Source organism: Mustela lutreola, chromosome 8 (assembly GCF_030435805.1).
Source record: "Mustela lutreola isolate mMusLut2 chromosome 8, mMusLut2.pri, whole genome shotgun sequence".
Taxonomy (NCBI): Eukaryota; Metazoa; Chordata; class Mammalia; order Carnivora; family Mustelidae; genus Mustela; species Mustela lutreola.
The window spans coordinates 109,437,221-109,460,675 of NC_081297.1; the positions used below are offsets into that span (position 1 = coordinate 109,437,221).

Below are 23,455 nucleotides of genomic sequence, written 5' to 3' on the forward strand. Positions count from 1 at the left end.
CAACAGGTGTGGATATAACAGAATTTGACATGGAGTCCTGCTTCACCCGTCACCCTAAATGCTGTTCTAACTGCCTGTACGGTTTAACATGCCTCCCACAAAGCCTTCAAATGATTGGGTCTCTGGGGCAGCCACCAATGGTGGTACAGCAGGTTTGAAAGTGAACAAGGCAGGTAGTCAAATGCACATCACAGCTGGAAGCCAGGACCTCATGGACCTCTGTGCCCCCCTGGCCTTAGCCCACTGAGAATCTTTTATCTGTTCAGAATTCTGGGTTCGTTTTGTTTTGTTTTGTCTTGTCTTATCTTGATTTTTCCTAACTCAGGAATAAACTTTGCTATGGACTGAATACGACAAATTTATATGTTGAAGCCCTAATTCTCAGCGTGACAGCACTGAAGGTGGACCTTTGGGAGGTGATGAGGTCGTAAGGGTGGAGCCCTGGTGAATGGGATTCATGCTCTTGTAAGTAGAGACATGAGAGAGAACACTTTTCTCTCTGCCATGTGAGGACACAGCAGGAAGACAACTGTCTGCAAACTAGGAAAGAGGTCCCTTACCAGACACAGAATCTGCCTGCACCTTCATCTCAAACCTCGCAGCCTCCTGAACTGTGAGAAATAAGTATTTGCTGTTTTTAAGCCACTTAGTCTATGGTAATTTGTTAATAGCAGCCTGAGCTGGCTAAGAAAAAAACCCACAAGACTCAGTCAGAGGCAAAATCCATGCTAAGAACCACTTGCCAAACTGTCTCCCCAGGATGGTAATTAATCCCATCTATCTTATCTGTATAAAAGGTGAAAGAATGCATTATATGGGGAGAATCATCCCAGCAGGATAGGAATGTATTCAAGTTGGGTTTTTTGGAGGCATCTGGGTGGCTCAGTGGGTTAAAGCCTCTGCCTTCGGCTCAGGTCATGATCTCAGGGTCCTGGGATGGAGCCCTACATCCGGCTCTCTGCTCAGCGGGGAGCCTGCTCCCTGCCCCCCCACCTCTCTCTGCCTGCCTCTCTGCCTACTTGTGATCTCTGTCTGTTAAATAAATAAATAAATAAATCTATCTTTAAAAAATAAATAAATAAAGTTGGGATTTTTCTTTAGTAAAGACAAAGACACCAGTGACCCTGTGTTTGTGGCTGAGGTGGCTTCATGGAGAAGGTGGGATTTGATGGCCCCTGGGGAAATAAACCCTCAAGAGCCACCTGTTTTTACAAAAAGCTTGTTCATCATTGGGATTCACCTCCACTGGGATGGTAGGATCAGCTCAGGCTGGGTGGCTAGGCCTCCCCTCCAATCCTTGGCTGGCCTCAGGGAACACACATTGTTCCCTAGGCCTGAAGTCCAAGTGGAGGGCGTGCTTTAGCCTTGAGGTTCCTGGTGCACATGGAGTTGCACTTTATGAAAAATCATGAAGGGGGTGCCTGGGTGACGCAGTGGGTTAAGCCTCTGCCTTCAGCTCAGGTAATGATCTCAGGGTCCTGAGATCGAGCCCCACATTTGGCTTTCTGCTCACTGGAGAGGTAGCTCTCTGCTCAGAGGAGAGCCTGCTTCCCTCTCTCTCTGCCTGCCTTTCTGCTTACTTGTGATCTCTCTCTCTCACTCTCATATAAATAAATCTTTTTAAAATAAATCTTTTTAAAAATCATGAAAGATTTTATTTTTTTAAATATTTTTAAAGATTTTATTTATTTATTTATTTATTTACTTACTTACTTATTTATTTGACAGAGAGAGCCCTGCTGAGCAAGGAGCCACCCAGGTCCCCCATGATGAAGGATTTTTAAATATTTACTTTTGGGATAACTGGGTGGTTCAGTCGGTTAAGCATCTGCTTTCAGCTCAGGTCATGGTCTCAGGGTCCTTGGATCTCAAGTCCTGCATTGGGCTCTCTGCTCAGCAGCGGGGCTTCTTCTCCCTTTGCCTGCTGCTCCCCCTGCTTGTGCGCTCTCTCTCTCTCTCTCTCTGACAAATAAATAAATAATATCCTATAATAAAAAATTTATTTTTTCTTAACTATTTTCCCCAATTTAATCGATATGATCACTTTCCCATGGAGAAGAAAATATACTGCTAAAAAAGAAAGATACTACGTCATCCTTACTCTCTCCTCCCCACCCCCCAACTATGTGACCGCTGAGAGTGTGACTTCAGTTCCTGGCATTGCACCACCCAGTATGAAGTTGGAACTGAAAAGGCCTCCCTGCTAAGGCTCTGTGGGCAAAGGGTGATGACAAAGGCTAGAAAGGAGATCTGTGCTACTCTACAAGACATTTGCAAAACAACAGACTAGTAAGTATGTTGGAAAACTGACAAAAGTATATCCCTCTTATGATTGTGAGGATTTTAGGTGGTTTTTCATAGTTAACATTTTACAAGGAAATAGGAATATTCAGAAAGACTGAACAAAATCCCAGGATACCACGAAGAATTAATTACAAAAAAGCATAAAGAGAAGACCATAACAAACAATAGCATACATCATTTCTCTCATGGCCTCAATAGTCAATCTCTTGATACTTCTTCAACTTTTATTTTCATCAATGTTCAGTTTATTTCTCAGCAAAATTTCGGTTTCTTATTCATTGCCCTTTTGTAAAATTAACAGTACGTTTCCTGTGTTATGCTTGTCCTTTTTTTTTCTTCCCCTAAATGCTTTTTTAAATGGCACGACAGGGTGTAGGATGTTTGATGTTCTCAGAGTTACCATGAGTGCTGGGCTGTAAATAAATCATGAATGTACCACATCATTCATGAATTATTCATTTTTTTTCTTGTGCTTTCTATAGAAGACTATGCATCAAAATCAAATTCAAACTATTGAAACCTTAGGTGGTTTCAGATTACTAAAAGAGCTGGTTATTCCGCCTTGCAGTAAAAAAAAAATTTTTTTTAATCTATGGTTATATAAAAATTCTTACCAGCTGGAAGAAGTCTAACGTTTCCTATGCTTACCAACACTTACACTTACACTTACCCTACCTTCCCTACACAACAGAGGTGATCACAAAGATCACAAGGGGCTTAAAGGTATAGAGGCCTCAGGTGATGGGGTATATATTTCAGTTTTTTATTTGAAAATTGTGTTTTCCCATAACAAGGCTTATAGCCCAATTCCATGGTTGCCTGATAGTACAGTTTCGCCTCTTTTACAAACGCAGCACAGGCTGTCCCCAACTTACTAAATTCCAAATCCTCATTCAGGAGTTGTTTGGTTGGAATAGATTAAACACATTTCCCCAAAGAGACAAGATGAGTGGTTCTGTCCCCAGGCAAACTCATAGCCTGTTCACCCACGAGGTACAAGAAATATGAATCTAGGGGCACCTGGGTGGCTCAGTGGGTTAAGCCTCTGCCTTTGGCTCAGGTCATGCTCTCAGCGTCCTGGGATCAAGCCCCACATCGGGCTCTTCTGCTTGGTGGGGAGCCTGCTTCTTCCTCTCTCTCTGCCTGCCTCTCTGCCTACTTGTGATCTCTCTCTGTTAAAAAAAAATAAAATCTTTAAACAAATAAAAAATAAAAAGTCATTTATTTAAAAAAAGAAATATGAATCTAATGACAATCTAGAATGTCATCAACAGGTAGAAGCATACTTCTATGGAAAACTGCATTCAGTATCTCAACTTGGGGTAGGAAGAGCAGACCTCAGTGTTTATGTCATGCAGGCTTGAGGCTGATCCAGGGCTGGGAAGAATGGGAAACCACCAGGAGAGTTATGTATAGACATGGGTGTATATATGGGTGCACCCATGCGAATGGTTGATTCTTAATTCTAGGGGTTTTTGAATTCAAAATTATGTTTCACATGTATTTCATGCATATGTATACACAAAAACACGTATTTTCTAGAAAGATAGTCTATTCCTTTCATTAGATTTTTGAAAGATCTCAGATCTTCAAGCTCAAAAAAAAAATAAGAACCATCCTCTAGCAGATATGAATAGGGAATGAGATGGGCCTTCTTGTCAGTATCATTTTTCCATCCTATCAATCTGCTGAGACATTAAGAATAAAGGAAAATGTTTTCCTGCTCTCTGGGCTCCACTAAGACCTGATTTTAAGATCAACATTCCTCTTCCTTCTGATGTACTAGGAAACAGGACCTCCTGTTCTGGAAGGAGTTTTTAATAGTTCCTGCTTCCTATAAATATATGAAAGTGCATGCAGAATTAATGTCTCCTTCTTTCTTTCACCTTTCCTGTTTTTCTTTCCTCTGTCTCCCTCCTCTTGTCCATCTGTTTGTCTGTCTCTCTCTGTCTTGTTCTCTCTTATTTGGTCAAAAGGTGCTGGTCACAGAATACTCAAGTTAGAACCACTTACATTTCAGAGGAATGTGTTCTCAGGTCTTCTGCGAGAACATCTGCAGAACCAGATGTCTTGCTGGTTCTGCTTTGGAGCACGTCTGTCTGTTTTGTCAATGAGAACTGGTTTGATCTCTTGAGGTCTGGAGGGTGAGAAAAGGTGGAAGTGAGGGACAAGTTACTCCACATAGCCTGAATCAATGTTATAGATGCAGAGACTTCAAACTGTTCATCCATTTGTTTGTTCTGTTTAGTTAGTAGCACCTACTGTATGCAGAGAATTATGCTGGGCTCTGAGGGATACAAGGACTGAAAGTTCTGGTCTTCTCCTCTGAGCAACAATGTCATAGGAAGATGGACATACAAACACACAAATATAAAACATATTCAATTGCTAGAAAGGAGGTATGTATTTTCAAGCAGTGGAAGCAAGGAAATAGAAATAATTCTGTTCAGTTGGAGTAGAGGTAGTGGTGGGAGATTCTATTTTGAGAAAGGTAAATCCATAGCCAGGAACACACCAGGGTTCTAGTTCCAGGGTAAGACACTTGGCTCTTGAGCTTCCCCATCTTGAGTTTCTGCATCTGAACGTGATGGGATGGACCATCTCTGGGATGTGGTCAGAAAAAAGGGCATTCAGACTAACTGACTAAACTGACCTGGGGCCTATGTCCAAGCCCTAAGCCCTGCCTCTTGTGCCTCAGTTTGCCCATCTTCTCAGGCCTTCCCTTCTAACTGTTATATGAGAAAATTAATGACTACTTTTCAGGATTGATGTAAGGTAACTAAGGATTAAATATTAGTTCTTATTCCTCCTTCTTTTCACATCTTCATGGGTTTCTGGTTATTGTGAAACTCTTAGGCCAGATGATAATGAATAACCCCAACCTCTCCTACCATTTATCTAATTTTTTTTTTCCTGATGTATTTGAGGCTATGGATTCTGTTTAGGAGAATAAGTAAAGTTTTTCTGATTTTTTGCTTTGAACTTTTATGGGAATTATGTTTGCTAATATCAAGAATGTAAGAGCATCTGAGTGGCTCTGTTGGTTAAGCATTTGCCTTCAGTCACGATCTGAGCCCCATGGCAGGCTCTCTGCTCAGCAGGGAGTCTGCTTCTCCCTCTTCCTCTGCCCCTCCTCCCTGCTCGTACTCTCTCTCTCTCTCTCTCAAATAAATAAAATCATTTAAAAAAATAATGTAAAGTCAGGGAAAAATTTTTAAGCTAACAATTTTTGACCAACTACTATGTGTATTAAGTACCATACGTGGACTTTAATCTCACAACAACCTGACAAAGCAATTACTATTATTATCCTCTGTACTAGTCAGAGTTCTCCAGAAGAACAGAACCAATAGGATGTATGTGTATATAAATTTATCATAGGGAATTGGCTTGCATGATTATGGAGGCTGACAAGTCCAAAATCTGCAGGGTGAATTAGCAAGCTAGAGACCCAAAGGAGTCAATGGTGTAATCCAAAGGCCAGTGGGGCTGAGATCCAGGAAGAGCTAATGTTTCAGTTCTATTCTGAAGGCAAGACAATGCCAATATCGCAGATCAAAGCCACCAGGACAGAGCTCTCTCTCTCTCTTTTTTTTTTTTTTTAAAGATTTTATTTATTTATTTGACAGATAGAGATCACAAATAGGCAGAGAGGCAGGCAGGGGGTGGGCGGGAAGCAGGCTCCTCGGCCAAGCAGAGAACCCCATGTGGGGCTTGATCCCAGAACCCTGGGATCATGACCTGAGCTGAAGGCAGAGGCTTTAATCCACTGAGCCATCCAGGCGCCCCAGAACAGAATTTTTTCTTACCAAGGGGTAGGGTAAACCTTTCTGTTCTATGAAAGTCTTCAACTGTTTGGATGCGGCCCGTTCACATTAGACCCTAAAGCAAGCTGCTTTACTCAGATTGGTCTCAGGAACTACCCTCCAGCTACTGAAGAGTTAATGCCTGGCAGAGTAGGGGACCTCAGTAGCCAATGTCTGATTGGCTGCTGCCTTGGCCACACTTGTGATTCTAATTTCAACCCTGGCTCTACCACTCACCCACCGCATGGGTTCAAAGATGAATTGCTTAACTTACTGGCCTTTTTCTTCTCGGTGAAATGAGGGGTAAAAATACCACCTAGCTTGCTGACATGATGTGAGGAGTAAATAAGAGTATAAATCAAGTGTCTGGCTTAGAGAAGGCACTCAAGGAACAAAAGCAATTACCGTTATTAAATGAGATAATCCTTGCAAGGCACTTAGCAGTGTGCATAGAGTTAGGGCTCCATAAAGATGAGGTACCTTCACCTCATTACTATTTAGAAAATAGAAATTATTTCAAAAATAATAGAAAATGAAATTATCTAGAAAAATTCTCCACTGATTGACAGGTGAAAACAAATGACTTGTAGCCAGTAACTCAAAAATTCTGCAACTCTATATGGCAATCTATGGCAGATATGTTTCTATGCCTCTGACATCAGAAACTGTCATGCTATCCAAGATTCCCTCCAGGAGAAAATACTCTCTGAGGATTGTAACATAGGCTTTTCCACTGCTAACAGGATGATTTCAAATGCATTTGAAATTGTAAGCAGGGTTGGCCATTACAAAACTTATTGAATACTGTCTATTCTCCAAGAGGGCATGTGCAGGGATATCCTGATTGTGTCCAGATGGTTTTGACTATCTGTACGGAATTATCTAGCTGATGAAGTATGTCCTCAGCCTTGAATCAGGAAATGTTCAGCCAGCAAAAAGAGAATTCAAATCCTTCCTTGCATAGCCTTATAATGTGCACTCTCTAATCTGGATCTTCTATAGAAAAGTGGAATGATCTTCCTTGACCTCCAACTCACTCCATGTGATTGTTAACATCCCCATTGCCATGAATCCTATGGACTGCTGCCAGCAATGTTCTTATATCAGTATCTGCATCTCCCAGTGGAAAAAGGGTCTCTTATTTAGATGCTTTTAAAAAATATATATAATTGTCCAAAAATTTTAAAACATGACATGCAATCCCATACCAAATTCTAATTACTATAAACCTTCACTTTGTTTTTCATATCCCAAGCAAAAAGCCGAGGCAAATTCCCTCCTCCCTTGTGACAGTGTTCAGGATACACACCCCAAACCATGGCACTTTGATGTACTGAATATTTTAAGCAAAGGGAATTTAAGAAATAGCATGAGTGGAAAAAGTTTTCTGACCTCCCCCTGAAGTAGGACACAAAACTCTCATGCAAAAAGTGCCCTTCTTACAGCCAGAGGAAAGGAACATTCTTATCTCTGAGACACCAAGACGAATCTGAACCAACAGGGCTTGCCGGATCCCCATGTTTACCAGACTCAGCTCACACCCCTTCTCATTCTGTCACATTCTCCCCCGACTTTCCACTCTTCATCAAACCTAGTGTAAGAAAAGACACACTCAGGTTTGACTGCTTCTTTGGGTCTTCATTTCCTTATGAAGTTTCCCAAGTCCTATAAAACTTATGCTAAATCAATGTATAATGTTAACCTATCTTTTGCTATAGGTGTGTCCCAACCAAGAACTCAGAAGGACAGGGGAAAAAGATATTTTTCCTCCCCTACACTTGTTTTCCTCACACCCGCAACATGTCTTACTAATTTATCTTCAATCATTGTCTCGCACTCTGAACATACTTTATCCCCTAAAACTTTTGAGATCTAATAGGTTTCATAATTGAGAATTGTCTGGACTTTAGAAAGGTAACATGGTACATATACTGTATTTTATTTTATTTTTTGTTTTTTTTTTAAGATTTTATTTATTTATTTGACACAGAGAGACAGCGAGAGAGAGAACACAAGCAGGGGAAGTGGGAGAGGGAGAAGCAGGCCTCCTGCTGAGCAGGGAGCCCGATGTGGGGCTTGATCCCAGGACCCTGGGATCATGACCTGAGCTGAAGGCAGACACACTTAACGACTGAACCACCCAGGCACCCCTGTATTTTAAATAATACATCCAACTGGGGCTGGGGAAGCATCCCATAATCAAACATATTTATATTTTAGTATCATAAAATACAAATATTCAACCAAATGACATAAAGACTACAGGTATCAGTTCAGGTCTAATTTTGCCACCACATGAGTTTTCTACGAACTTAAAATAAAACATTTTGTTTCAAAGCTTTTTTGACTTTGGAATCACAGATTTTGGATCACAAAATAATTTTGCATTTCATATTTCCTTTCAAATGAATGGTATCCTGTTAGTTACGCTCTTGGCCTCTCTCCCTATGGCCCTGTACTCAGCAATGGTAATGGGGGTGGCAGGTGCTAGGCAGTGATTAATCTGATTGGTACACTTGGCAAAAATAAACTGGGCATTGTCCACCCAGCTCCACACATTTTGCTCTTGGGAAGCAGCTGGTGCTCTGCCTTCTTAGGTCTTGGCCTTTTGCCCAATTTGGTCATGATCCTTATTTCAACCTTAGAATTTATTATTATCATCATCACCATTATTATTATTATTATTATTATTAACAATATTTTGGCTTCCATCTGCCACCCTTTGTCTTGTTTCTCAGTTGGTTAGGAACTCAGATGAGAAAAGGCCTGACCTCTCAGAGACTACAGTGTTTGGTCCTTGGCTGGGAATATTGAGAAATTGAAACAGTGGGATTTTGGTTGAGAACAATATACCTGCAGGGACTACTTTGGCAGTGCCATGACCTGTGACTTTGTGGCCTGGATTTGGATGTGTAGGCAGGGCCTTTGACTCTGAATGTTTCTAAAGATTTGTGTTATTAGGCCAGGCAGGTTTTCACAGTCGTCCATTAAACCAAGTTGTAGAACTTGAGAAGTGTATCTCAAGTTTGGGGCAAAAAGTATTCTGGAATTTTACAGAGAAAACATTTTATAGAGAAAACAGCCATCATGGAGTGACCCTTAGAACAACCTTGGTCAAGGGTGACAGGGTGGCTCAGTGGGTTAAGTCTGAGTTCAGCTCAGATCATGATCCTGGGGTCCTGGGATCAAGCCTCATGGCAGGGTCCCTGCTCAGCTCCTCCCTCTCTCTCGGCGTACTTTCTCTCCCTCTCTCTCAAATACATAAAATCTTAAAACAAACAAACAAACTAACAAACAAAAAACAAAAAACAATCTTGGCCAGAGTACAAATGATTCGTAGAGAGACATAAAAAACAAACTGTAAAATTTCCCTAAAAATGGAAACTTAAGGATTCTGGTTGACTCAACAAAACTATGATCTCAATGAGTTGGAAGTGGGAAGAATAAAAGACAGAAAATGGAGAAAAAAAAGACAAAGAGTCACAGATTAGAAGGGGACCAAACGTGACACTATTTCAGGAGAGCAGGGCACCAAGAAGAACCGGAAGTTAAAACTGGGGGCTTTGGTGGTTTTTTTACAAGAAGACAAACAGCCCTGGATCTGATACCTCTTCAGAGTGCCTGTGCTCACAAGGAGAGTGAAATTTACAGGGATTCTAAAACTTGACAGGTTGGTGGCTTGTTGAAAATGTAAATTCCAGGATCCCAACACCATGGTCCCGATTTATAGTCTTACTTGGGGCCCAGGCATCTACATTTAAACATGCTCTCTAGTTAATTCTGATACAGATGGTCCCTGGGCCATATTCTGGGAAATGCAAATAAAGCCAGGATTTTTAATGATTAAAAGAAAAACATGTTACAAATGCAAACACAAGCACTTCCTCCAGATCACAAGGTTAAATTCCAGGCCCCTGCAGAGCCTGCCTTTGGGTTCTGTCCCCAACTATCTGCCCATGCCTGCAATCTGAGGTTCTGACCCCATCATTTTACGGGCTCCTCAATTCCACAAGCTGCTTGGATGGTAAGGAAGGTTCTGCCTGAATCTAAAGCTATTTTTTCCCTCATGCAAACAGTTCTTCTAGAACACTGTAACTCTTTTTTTTCCCCCCATGGTATGGTAGGAAACAGGTGAATGTGTTAGTCCTTTTTCTAGGTTCAGAAAAGAGTCAGCACTTGAGAATGTGGTTAATTCTTGCAAATGCACCTCAACTTTTACAAGTAAATGTTTGACAGATATTAATTTCCCCCAAGCAGTTGAAATGTAATTTATACCAACATTTGCCATGTAACAAATTAAAATGATCAAGGAAAGATCTATCATAGGTATAAAGAAAGGCTATTCAACAGGCCTTAGCAGGGTGGGAGACAGACAGCCTACATAATCCAGTTGGTGCTCAGAATATTTTCATAAGCATAAAGTTCATTATTTTTGGTCATAAGTTGTCTCCTTTACTTACTATATTGTGTTCATGTACCCCCCCGAAATGAATGGGTTTGCACTTTATTTAATTCAACAGGTATTTCTGTTGTCTCAGAATTTCAGCTGAAATCCAAAGCTGAGAAAAATAGCTGAGGAGTACTATAAGTTCTAAAAAGAGAGATGCAGGCACATCTACTCAGGACTGAAGAGTGGTCAAATGGGATCATACAACCCTTCACCTGTCACCACCTCCAGCCGGTCTAAGAGAAGGCTAGAGATTTAGTGGTGGACAGAGGCTCTCTTTAAAGAGAGTTGTCAGTTAGGAGAGCAGATTCTGGAGTGTCTCTCATCCCTAAGCCAAGTGAAGGAAGCAGCAAGAGAACCTCTCAGATCCATCAGGGGAAAGAGACCACTCACCTAGCCCTCACTGAGATGCTCCAGTCCTCCCACCCGGGTGGGGAATCTACATGGAACTAAGGAGCTGTGAGGCATGTACCTGATGAAGACAGAAGCTGCCTCACATGGCCCCTGGTGGCAGGGCAAGGGGAGTGGCCTGATCTTGTTAGATTTCAGTGGGGGCAGGGGACAAGGGAGGCAAGTCTGCCTTTCACTGCTATGAAAGACATCAGTGTTCTAGGGTGCTAAATGGACACCAGGGAGAGAAGCTGGGCACAAGGAAAAGAGGTGTGTGGGAACGACACAAAGTATGTATCACACACAGTGGAGAATACAGCGGAGTGGAAGTCTGGAAATAGGTGTGGAGATTGTCCTCCAAAGAACCCACGAATATTCCTTACGAGAAATACAAGCAATATTCAGGTTTTTTCCACAAGAGAAGGCATTCAACAGCCAAGAGAGCTGTTCAATCAATACCGGCTAAATAATCACATTTTGCCCCCTTTCTTACCATCCTTTCTCCCCTCCTCTCCTTGCTCTGAATGTGGAGGTGTCAGTAGCACCCCGGGGTATGGGAGAGGTTGCGGAGTCAAAATGGACCACGGCCCACCCCTCACCCCGGATCCGGGGTTCTGACTGCAGGTTAGGTGTGACAATGTCATGTGATTAGCTGTGAATCACATGACAGAGCAGAAGTCTACCATTCGATGGGTCTGGATTTCCCAATTGCTGAAAACATAAGTGTTTTAATACTTGGAAGTGACAGATAAAGCCAAGAGATATTCCTGAGATATTGTCCAAGGGCAGAGAAAGGAGAACCAACCGGATGTGTGATGGTAGAGGGAAAACTGGACATTTCCTGACTGAATCCTCCTAAGCCCTGTCCATTTGCTAAGCCAGATATTTTTGCAATGTGCCCAGGCTGCAAAAGATAGAAATATGAGTAAGGTTATTCCTGTCATCAGGTAATTTAGACAAGTGTGGCAGGATTCCAGATTGAAGTAAGAACTCGTGTTTTTGTTCTCTATGATTTTCAGCCTCCCCCAGGCTAAGAAGATCGCTGAGCTCACTGGGTCCTTTGCCTTAGGGAGGTTTGTGTTTCAGGTCAGAAAACAGAAATACAGGAAGACAATCTTTCCTTCAATCTTTTGTGAAAGGCTTTATGATTTTTGTGAAAATATTGGGTATCCAGTAAGGAGAGGCAGAAAAAAAGGATTATCTGTGAAGGCCAAGAAAGGGGAGGAATTTTTCGCAAACAGAAAAGGGAATAAAATTCAGCTGGATCCATGGGTGGCAGGAGCCTGTCCCTCCTTCCACCAGTACCATAAACAGGAAGACAGAGTTTAATGGGGGAAGAGTAGGTGGCAGAAAGAGGGCATGTCCCACCAATGGGTTTCTTTCAAAGAACTCTGAAGGGTCAGATGATGGAACTCGTTGATAGGCTGGAAACTAAAGGCTCATAACTTCATTACCTGGACTCTGTGGATACCATGGTTTCTTAGATTCTCATTTGTTTCTGAGGAAAATTGATTTTTCCACTCATCTCAGGGCACTAGGACTTGGAGTCAGATATAAAACAGTTTTGAACTGACATGAATTGACTTTCTGAATTTTAGTTGTACATTTATACCTACTACATAAGAGAAGAAAGAACCAAACTGTAACAGTCTTGATAAATGCCAGAGAGAGGCATAAAAATGTTTTTAAGAGGCTAAAAACGAGAGAACCTTTTAACTGGGGGTAACCAGAAAATTACTTTATGTAGGATCTAAGGTTGATATATAGGATTCCAAATGACAGCAGGGGTGGAGGGATGAGTGTAAGGCATCCAAGTATCAGCAAATGCACAGACATGGAAAAGCCAGAGGGAAACAGTGTATGGAAGCACTTTACTATGGTCATCCATAGAAGATACTACATGGGGAGATCAGAGATGAGAAAAGAAATTGGGTGAGGCTTGCATGGGAGTCCGAGCACTGGTATTTATTTTGGCAGCAACAGGAAAATATTATTGGCTTTTGAGGAGTAATAGGACATGACCAGAACAGAGCTTTAGAAAAATTGATCTGTCAGAGATATATGGGATGGACGGAAAGAGAAAGTGAGATGGAATGGGAAAGGGGAGGTTATTGTTGTAATCCAGACAAGAGGTCATGGAGGCCATGACAGAGCAGTGGTAGTGACTTTGGATTGTAGAGAAGGCTGTAAAAGACATCAGAGAGGTAGATCTTAGACCTGCATGGGAGGGAGATAAGAGGGACTTTAAAGTGTTGAGCCCAGCTGATGAAAAAAAAAATCAAAATGTCATCATAGAAACTGGAAATAGTGGAAAAGGAGCTAATTTACAATGAACATATTCTAAATTTGAAGTTCACCATGATATCTGAATTTCTAACTAGGTTGTAAAGAGAGATTTCAGGGAAGAGGAGCGCTTTCATAGCAAAGTTGCCTATCTAGACAGATGTCCCTTAGTGGATGGATGTCTGAGAATGATTTGGGGAGAAGAAGGGAGGGCTTGGGCTATGACAACAGAAACGTAGAGAACTGAAGTACAGAGCTGGGCAAAGGATGAGGCTCAGTCCAGATAATGATCCTAAAAAGAACTGGCTTTAAAGAATTTTCTAGTTTACTTAGGAGTTTCTCTCATTTTACCCAGTGCTCTCATGAGCCCTGGGCCTCTATCTTTCCCAGCACCTTTCAAAATTCCTGTATCATAGACTTTTCTCAAAAATGGGATGAATATACACCTAAGAGTCAGAGACATCCTGAGTTTGGAAAGTCTCTGCCACTTTTGGGTTGGTGGACCTGGGGAGCATTTCTTAACCCCACTTGGTCTCAGTTTCATTATATTAAAAAAAAATTATTACAGCAAAATGAAATGAATAGGTTTTTGTGGAGAAGAAATGCAATAATTCATAACAAAGCAGCCAATAGAGTGACTAGTAAATAGTAAACTCTCAAAAATGGTAGTTTCTTCTCTTCTGTCCTGCCATGTAGAAATTCCTGGTATCCTGAAGACCCTTCAGTGGAGGAGCACTGAATTCCATGCAGTGCGATCCATGAAGACCTACATCCTAGCCCCAGCGGAGCTATTTAGTAGGTTGTGCCCCTGGGCTAGCTTCTCAACTAGGGCCCTCATTAACATGACAGTTGGCAGAGAGCACTGTTTGCTAATTTCTACTAACAAGGATTTTGTCCTCTTTTCATGTCCTCCATTTTTTGAAATATTTTTCTAAGGATCTGCAGTTTGTTAAATCACTACTTCATTTCTTATGTGATCACCAGAGTTACTAAACTGGATTGATAGAGCTATTGCCCAAAGCAGCCTGGAGAGACCTGATGTAAGAAATTATACAATAGCTATTATGGTCTTTAAAAAAAAAAATGGCATATGGACACTGATGACAGTGCCTTGGAATGTTAGATTCTAGGTGGACACCACTAGACAAGGTGATCTCAGTTTTCCTCAAACACTCTCTGAATCCATAAAGTAGTTTAGGTTTCCTACTATGTGCCTTTTGAAGCTCAATCATTTGTTTTGCCCTTAGGGCAGTAATTTATTGTATTAAAGAAGCTATAACTAAAAAAAAAAAAAAAAAAAAAAAAAAAAAAAAAAAAAAAGAAGCTATAACTAAGAGACCTTTTAAGCACTAGACCAAATATCCAAACATTCAGTATGATGGGAAATCCACAGATATTAATGTGGGCTAGAGTAGTCACATGCAATAGATGTTTAGAGGAGGTATTTTTCTCTGTTTCTTTAATGATGACTGGATTTTAAGTAGCCTGAAAAGGAAAGGGGAGAATTCAAAAACTGGGGAAGAGAGGAATATCATCATAGGATGCCCAGAAAAGAGAGGCCAATGGGAGAGAAGGATTGTTCTCACTCTCCCAAGAAAAAAAGCATCTACCTCTGTACCCTTAGTTCTGGACTCAGAGGAAAAGACCAAAATATTTTGTGATTGAAGTCATTCTTTCCTCTCCAGCTTCATTTCTAGCCCCCTTATTCCCATATTCCATGCTCTAGCCATGTCAAAAGATGGTACCCCCATCCACCAAGTGTCTCTAGCCAAAAGCCTCAAAGATCATCTTGATTCTTCCTTTGCCCTCTCCTCTCCTCCCCAATCTTCCAGAAAGACTTAAGATTCCATTTCTAGAATTTCCACCTCATCTTTATAAAATGCAAACCTGGTTAAGCCATTTCTCTGCTTAAAATTTTTAATGGCTCTCCATCAGCTACAGAATGAAGTTAAATCCTCTTATCGCACATATAAACTATTCATACTCTAGCCCCTGATTACCTTTCTAACCTCATCTCCATTGATTTCTTTGCTCCATGAAAAAGTTCAGGGGAGGGGAGCCTGGGTGGTTCAGAGGGTTAAAGCCTCTGCTTTCGGCTCAGGTCATGATCTCAGGGTCCTGGGATCAAGCCCCTCTCTGCTCAGCAGAGAGCCTGCTTCCCTCTCTCTCTGCCTGCCTCTCTGTCTACTTGTGATCTCTGTCTGTCAAATAAATAAAATCTTAAAAAAAAAAGTCCAGGGGATAGAAAGCTTGGAAGATGCTGGGAAAGACACAACGGCTGAGGGCTAAACCTTTCCAGGTATTAGAAGAGACAATGAGAACTTAAAGTCACACAATAGTAATAGAGACAGTCATGAGAATATGGATTTGAAAAATATTTAGAATGTAGGCTAGAACAGAGACATATAACTAGTTAGATTCAATGATAAAAAGAAAAAGCAAAGCTAGGATGTTGATGATGGTGATGACGATAACAAGAACAATAGCCAGTAATGTCAGCAATAATAACCAATATTTTCTGTGAATTTACTATACACGAAGCATTGTTCTAAAGGTGATATGTGTTAACTCACTAAATCTCCAAATCAAACCTATGAGATAGAAGCTGTTTTTATCCACATTTTCCCACATAGCTTGGCTTTGGAATCTGCACAATTAAGCACAGTGTAAAACTGCCTCAGACCAACTGTCCTCTCCAAAACGTGCCATACTCCTTTGAGCCTTCAAGTCTTCCCCATTCCTTCTGTATGAAATGCTCTTATCTTTTCCTTGGAGTGGAAACTTTATTTAGGACACAGACTGATTACAATCTCCTTGGGATGTCTTCTCTGTGTTCTTCCCCAAGCACAACTATTTACTCTTTATTCTGTTTTACCATCATACAGTATGTGTAATTCCACTGGTGAGCACAGTACACAACACAGCAATTACTTGTTAACATGTCTATCTCCTCACCAGAGTGTGAGTCCTTAACAACAGAATCTGTGTCACATTCATCTCTCAATCCCCAGGCTCTAGCATCCTCCTCTGGCACATAGTTCTTGATCCATAGTAGGCATTCAATAAATGTTTCTTAAATGAATGGACAAATGAGTGAATAAGCAAATAAGAAATAGGGAGGTGAGAATTTTCCACCCTGCCATGTTACGGATTGGTGCTGGTGTGCGCTCTTAACGCAGAACTGGGCCAGAAATGAAAGGTAGTGGAATGATTAGACAGAGTAGGGAGGTCAGAGATGAACTTGAGACTGGGTATGCCTGAAAAGATTGGCAACATTACTTCCAGAATAGCCAAGTGGTGGATGCCAAAGTCTGAGAAGGCAACTTAAGGAAGTGGATGTAATGAGAGCATCTAAAGATCAAATATGAAAGAGGAACAGCTATTACTCTGGTTTCTGGGCACAGGTTTCACCAATTCCCCTGCCATTTATTACTTGGAATACGACTGTTGTTCACCCATTTCCCTTTTTCCAGAGCTTCTGAAAATATTCGAACTGTAGAACATACACCATTACCAAAGTTATCTGAAGAAGAAATCAGCCAAACTTTGGAATTAGCACGTCACAACCATCAAGTCAACATTTCCAGATGGAAGCCAAAATTGCTTGAATTTCAAAATGTAGTATTTACCTGAATTCTAAAATGTGATCATTCATTTCACTCACATGGCTGACTGGGCAGGACGGTCCCTTGGGCCATATTTTTTTTTTTTAAGATTATTTATTTCTTTATTTGCCAGACAGAGATCACAAGTAGACAGAGAGGGAGAGGAGGAAGCAGGCTCCCTGCTGAACAGAGAGTCCGATGAGGGGCTCAATCCCAGGACCCTGGAATCACGACCTGAGCCAAAGGCAGAGGTTTTAACCCACTGAGCCACCCAGGTGCCCCTCTTGGGCCATCTTTATCTTCCATATCTCTCCACAAACTATTGTGGACACCATCTTTTAGCCCCTTCATCTTAAATGGCCATCGTTTATGGAAGGACTTTCCCTGTGTGCCTGGCTGCTGGAGTCATTTTGTAATCTGCTTCTCAAACTTTTCAGACTTCTAAGTAAGGGCAAGAAGTAGGTTAGCCCCGTTTCTCTGTGTGTGTTAATATCATCCTCTTTTCTCTCTATAGTTGTAGACAGCAAAACAGAGTCTCTCATGTCAAGCAAGCGTCTGTGTCTCAATGACGCAAGCAATTAAGGTACTGCAGCGAGGAGATACTGCCGGGAGCAATGTCAGCTGATACCCCAGAACCAGGAAGAAGGAGAACCAGAGGAGGTCTGCAGAGACCCAAAACTGAGGGAAATCCCCTTAAAAGGAGAAGGATTTTGGCAGCAAACTGGCAGACCCTTCAGACCTCACCCCTCCATACATGACCACTTAAAAAAGGCAACTACCACCTAAGGCTCTGACAGATTGATCTTTGAATGGAACTGAGAGCCTTCCCTGCTTGAACATCAGAAGCAGTAAGTGCCAAGAGCTGACCCAGGCCAGAGGGAGGCCTCATCTCAACTGCCCGCCTACAGACTGACTTGGCCTTCCTTCCTTAGCTTCCTGCACCCTTCTGCCATCTTGTTTGTTATGTGGCTTGTCTTCCCTTTCTGTGCTGTGTAAGAAGCCAAGTTTAAACACAGGATGAATTGTCATTGAGTTTACAATCCTGAACCTGCTTTATAACTGTGATTTAACTTTACTTTCTAGCTGAATAAAGCTGACCTCGTGAAAAGACACACCTCCTGTGTGCACCTTCATAGATAGCGTCCTCGTTCTGACAGCTCTTATCTGCGCTGGTAAGAGAGTCCCTTTGGATCCCCATTTGGCAACTCTCTTCTGTTGCCAGAATTCCAAGAACGTTTCTGCACAGCCCCCTGCCCAAATGCCCCCGTGTAGCCTACATCTCCGTGTTACAGTCTTTGGTCTACAAAGTGCAAGAACTCGGGTTTAGTCCCGTCCAGCGGTTCTCCCAGGGGAGATCCCGGGGCCAGCTGTGAGAAATGCAAATTCTCGGGCCCTACCCCAGAGGGACTGAGCGAGAAACACCACGCAAGACAGGTGATTCTCATGTGCCCTAAAATCGGAGAGCCGCTTCCAGCAGCAACGTACTCGCCCACTTTCTGAGAGGATTTGACACTTTCTCCTTCAAGTGCCTCAGTGGCCCCTCCCCCACAAAACACTCACAACCTCTTAGATTCTCAGTTCCCTGAGAAAATCTGACGAGAACTTGCCTGTGCTCTCACGCCCAGGCCCCTGAGAAACCTGGCTCCCTCGCTGGCTGACGAGAACTTGCCTGTGCTCTCACGCCCAGGCCCCTGAGAAACCTGGCTCCTCCGCAGTGTCCCCACGTCCCGCCCGGACGCTCGGACTCTCACCGGTCCTGCCCGGCTCTGTGCAGCGGCCGCGCGCGCCGCGCCTGCTCGGGCGCCTGAGCGCCTGCGCGCGCCTCGGTCTCTCTTCCTGTCGGGTCGTTCCCGCCCGTACCTCGTGTCTCCCCGTGGCTTTGGAAAAAGAGAACTGAAGAAAGTTAAAAAGAACCGCTCCCTTCCCTCCAACATCCGCCTTCAGCTCCAGTTCATTTCTGGGATCCCCGGGAAGCAGAACTTCACAGGCTTGTTTCGGACCGAGCGGCGGGCACGCGGGAGGCTGTTCGGGACCCGGAGTGCATGCGCGTGAACCGAGTGGGGGCGGGGAGACCGCCGCCGTCGAAGCAAACGAGAGAAACTCCGGCGGGAGATGCCGCCCGCTTCTTAAGAGGGGCATATTCTTTATTAAGGAAGAACAGACTTTTATACCGCTCCCTTCCAACGTAAGGGGACTGATGTGCCAAACAGTTTGATCTTCCTGAAGATAGACTAATTTCTCAGCTTCCGTGGGGGCTGTGCGCTCCTCAAGGGCGGGTACCCTGGGAGAATGGTCCTTTGTTTAGAAAGGAGGCTTAATGAGGTTAAGGATCTACCAAGGGAGGCTTTCAGGAGTTCAGGGTAGAGAAGAGTGGAAGAAAACTGTTCTACATCAGAATGAGCAGTGTATTACTTTGCCAGGGCTGCCCTAACAAAGTAAAACAGATCCGGAGGGATTCAATAACAGGGATTTCTTTTCTCACAGTTCTGGAGATAAGAAGTCCCAGATCAGTGTGTCAGCAGGGTTGGCTTCTTCTGAGGCCTCTCACTGGCTTGTAGATGGCCATTTTCTCCCTCTGTCTTCACATGGTCTTTATTTTGTGTGTGCTTGTGACTTAACTTCCTCTTCTTACAAGGACACCAGTCATAATGAATTAAGACCCAATTTCCTGACCTCATTTTAACTGCCTTGTTTAAGACCCTATCTCCTTCTGTCACCGGCTTATTTCACTTAGCAGGATATCCTCCAGGTTCATCCACACAAACCTGGATTTGGTTGTTGCGTATGGTAGGACATCCTTTTTTCAAAGGCTGAATCATATTTCATTGCATGCTTATGTTGGAGGTCATCAAGAGGATGTGACTGCCGGTTAACCCATGAGCTGGGCCTGAGCATCTCACAGCCCTCCCCTGTCCTTGGAATGTGGGTTCTGCTTGCCTTCCCTGTTCTCAGAGGCTTCCCCAGGGACATGAACTGGTGACAATGAAGTGGTATTGAGACCATCTGGATGGTAGATATGACTGAACCTAATTAAGCTTCTATATAAACTTGACTGATTTCGCAGGCAGGTGTGGAAATCTGCTCATCTTGCAGCCACCCAAGATGTTAGTTCTGTGCTTGTTAAACTCTGCCACCTACCAGCATGAAGTGGCCTGCCTCTTCCTTCCCTCTCTCCCTGCCCTTCACTACAGGGGGCCAGTTTCACATTTCATCAGGGAAGTTCCCAAGGAGCTTGCAAATCAACAGCCTATACCACATTTTCTTTACCCATTCATCCACCAATGGACACTTCAGTTGTTTCTGTATTTTGGCTATTGTAAATAATGCTGCAATGAACATGAAAGCAAAGATATCTCTTTGAGATCCTGATGTCAATTCATTTGGGTAAATACCCAAAAGTGGAATTGCTGAATTATATTGTAGTTCTATGTTTAATTTTGTTGAGGTACTCCCCTTCCATACTGCTTTTCATAACAGCTTTATCAGTTTTACATTACCACCAACATCCAGTTTCTCCACATCCTCACCAACACTTGTCTTTTCTTTTCCTTCCTTCCTTCCTCTCTCTCTCTCTCTCTCTTTTTTTTTTTTTTGTAATAGCCAACCTAATAGGTGGAAGGTGATATCTCATTATGATGCCATTTTATCAAGTGTCCAAAAGAGTCAAATTCACAGAAGCAGAGTAGAATGGTGGCTACCAGGGGTTGCAGGGAAGAGAAAATGGGGAGTTGTTGCTCAATGAGTATCAACTTACAGTCATGCAAGATGAATACATTCTAGAGATCTGTTGTACAACATAGTGTCTGTAGTTAGCAATATTGTAATATACACTGAAAAATGTATTAAGAGGGTAAACCTCAAGACTGTTATGTGAGAGTGTAATAAGCATGTACCTTATCAGTCTCTGTGTTTTGGAGACTGTTATTATTGGCAGTCTTGCTGTCACCCTAACTAACAAAGACAGTGAAATATCTTCATGATCTTAGGATGAGTGTATTTTTGAAACTCTTGTGAAAACTATGTAACTTAAAAGTCAGAAAATTGGTATAATTAACCTTATGTAGCCTTGTGGTTTTAGACTTTATCAACTTTTCACCACATTTACTCCATCTATTTTTTCCCCAAGGATATATTTTTTAAAAGATTTATTTATTTATTTATTTATTTATTTATTTATTTATTTATTTGACAGAGATCACAACTACGCAGAGAGGCAGACAGAGAGAGAGGAAGGGAAGCAGGCTCCCCACTGAGCGGAGAGCCCGATGCAGGATTCGGTCCCAGGACCCTGGGATCATGACCCAAGCTGAAGGCAGAGGCTTTAGCCCACTGAGCCACCCAGGTGCCCCTTCCAAGGATTTTTTTTTAAAGATTTTATTGATTTATTTATTTGAGGAGAAAGAGAGCAGGAGCATGATGGCAGAAGGGTGCAGGAAGCTAAGGAAGGAAGGCCAAGTCAGTCTTGTACAGACTGTATAGGTGGGCAGTTGAGATGAGGCCTCCCTCTGGCCTGGGTCAGCTCTTGGCACTTACTGCTTCTGATGTTCAAGCAGGGAAGGCTCTAAGTTCCATTCAAAGATCAATCTGTCAGAGCCTTAGGTGGTAGAGTGTGGGGAGAGGCAGAGAGGATGGGAGAGAGAGAATCTCAAGCAGATGCTGTGCTGAATGCAGAGCCAGACTTGGGGCTCCATCTCAGGAACCTGAGATCATGACTTGAGCCAAAATCAACAGATGCTCAACCAACTGAGCCACTCAGGCACCACTCCAAGGATCTTTAAGAAGAGGCATGTTGTTGTTTTTTTATAAGATTTTATTTATTTATTTGACAGAGAGATCACAAATAGGCAGACGCAGGCAGAGAGAGAGGGAGAAGCAGGCTCCCCGCTGAGCAGAGAGCCCAATAGGGGTCTCTATCCCAGGACCCTGGGACCATGACCTGAGCTGAAGGGAGAGGCTTAACCCACTGAGCCACCCAGGCGCCCCAAGAAGAGGCATGTTTTATGTTAAATCATCTGCTGTGCTGTTTGGCACTGTACAATTGTTAGTTATCTTAAATTTTGACAAATGTGTGCTACATGTGAACTTCTTTCATTGGTGACAAAATCAAGGAAGTGTGTGCTGTTTTTCCCTTATGAGTCACCAAAGGATAGAAAGAAGAGAAGAACCATAGAAGAAGAATGACTGAGAGTTTAGCAGGACCAGGAAGTCTGAGCAAGGAGCAAACACAGCAATGGATGCAGCTTGAGGTTTGCAGAAATCTTGGGAAAGGCACGGGACTTTCCACAGTGTAGGATAGAGACTGAAGCCACCTCTGTTTAAACATTAAATATATAAGCAACTACACAGCTAGAGGACATAGGACACCAAGATGACAGCCAGCATGAGTTTAGCATACACATTGATGACAGAGAGGACCTAGTACTATACGTCTGAGCACCATATCAACTTTGGTATTTAAGCCCAAAATATCATCCCAGAACAAGAGAAAAGCAAAATAAATGGGGCACACGTATACAACTCCTTTTAGTCCATAGACCTGTAATCTAGAATTGTGCACCTCGGTCTGCACTGAACCTTCCTCTGCCTTTGCAATTACTGACCCTCAGCTTCTGCCTCTACCTCTGCCACAGCCAGGAGGTGGGGAGCTAAGAGGCTGATCTTCCGCCTGCTTGTGAAATGTTTAATTTGCCATATTCAACCAATTTTTCTCCCTGTTGGGAGTAAATAAATCCACCAGGAGCTCTTGGGAATAATCCCAACAGATCATGAATATTTTTATTTCTTGATATTTACTGAGCCCCAAATCATGCAGCTTGTACCCTGATACAAAAACCCAGGACGAAATATCCAAATGGAAGCATGATGTTCCCAGAGGCAGGTGGGGGCCTGGTAGCACAGGGGTGCTGGGTTTTGTTTTTTTTTTAATTTATTTTTTTTTAAGATTTTAAGATTTTATTTATTTATTTGACAGACAGAGATCACAAATAGGCAGACAGGCATGCAGAGAGAGAGGAAGGGAAACAGGCTCCCTGCTGAGCAGAGAGCCCGATGGTGGGTGCTCGATCCCAGGACCCTGGGAACATGACCTGAGCTGAAGGCAAAAGCTTTAACCCACTGAGGCACCCAGGTGCCCCAGGGGTGCTGGTTTTTAAGGATGTATTTTTCATGGTTTGCAGGCTTTCCTACTTGGGGCTATAAGTCCATAATTGGATGCCTCTTGTGTCTGATTTTGAAATCTTAAACATATTCCCTCCTATGAGAAACACCCTAGATTCTGAGCTAGCTCTCCATCTGCACATGCATCTCAAGGTGGGGGGCCAAAGGCTGTGACAGGGTTTTCAGTGTATGTGGCTAACCTGCCATAGTTAAAATCAACTGGGAAAACTAGAAATTCAGGAGGTTATTGTGTTGTCACAATGCCCATGAATTGGGTTGGGGGACTATATGAAAATGGAAGAATATTTTTGGTTTGGCAGTAATTGATAGTGTCATTTGGCAGGAAGTGTCTCAAATTCGCTTATTCAAATTCACTTCTATTTAAGCCAGTCTGTAGAGCTTGCGTAGAGGATCAGACTGTACAGACGGAATTCTTGGCAAAATCTCTGGAAATTTCCAGGATT

General features: G+C 42.7%; 1 protein-coding gene across 1 annotated transcript in view; it reads right to left on the reverse strand.

The window, feature by feature from the left end:
* Positions 1-18,974, reverse strand: part of LOC131839820 (uncharacterized) — a 107,028-nt gene extending 88,054 nt beyond the window's left edge. The window contains exons 1-3 of the mRNA XM_059187530.1: positions 18,768-18,974; positions 18,505-18,712; positions 4,318-4,441 (exon numbers count right to left, since the gene is read on the reverse strand). Coding sequence (XP_059043513.1) covers positions 4,318-4,441; positions 18,505-18,712; positions 18,768-18,974 — 539 coding nt within the window. The remainder of the gene's footprint in view (positions 1-4,317; positions 4,442-18,504; positions 18,713-18,767) is intronic.
* Between the last annotated feature and the right edge of the window lie 4,481 nt (positions 18,975-23,455).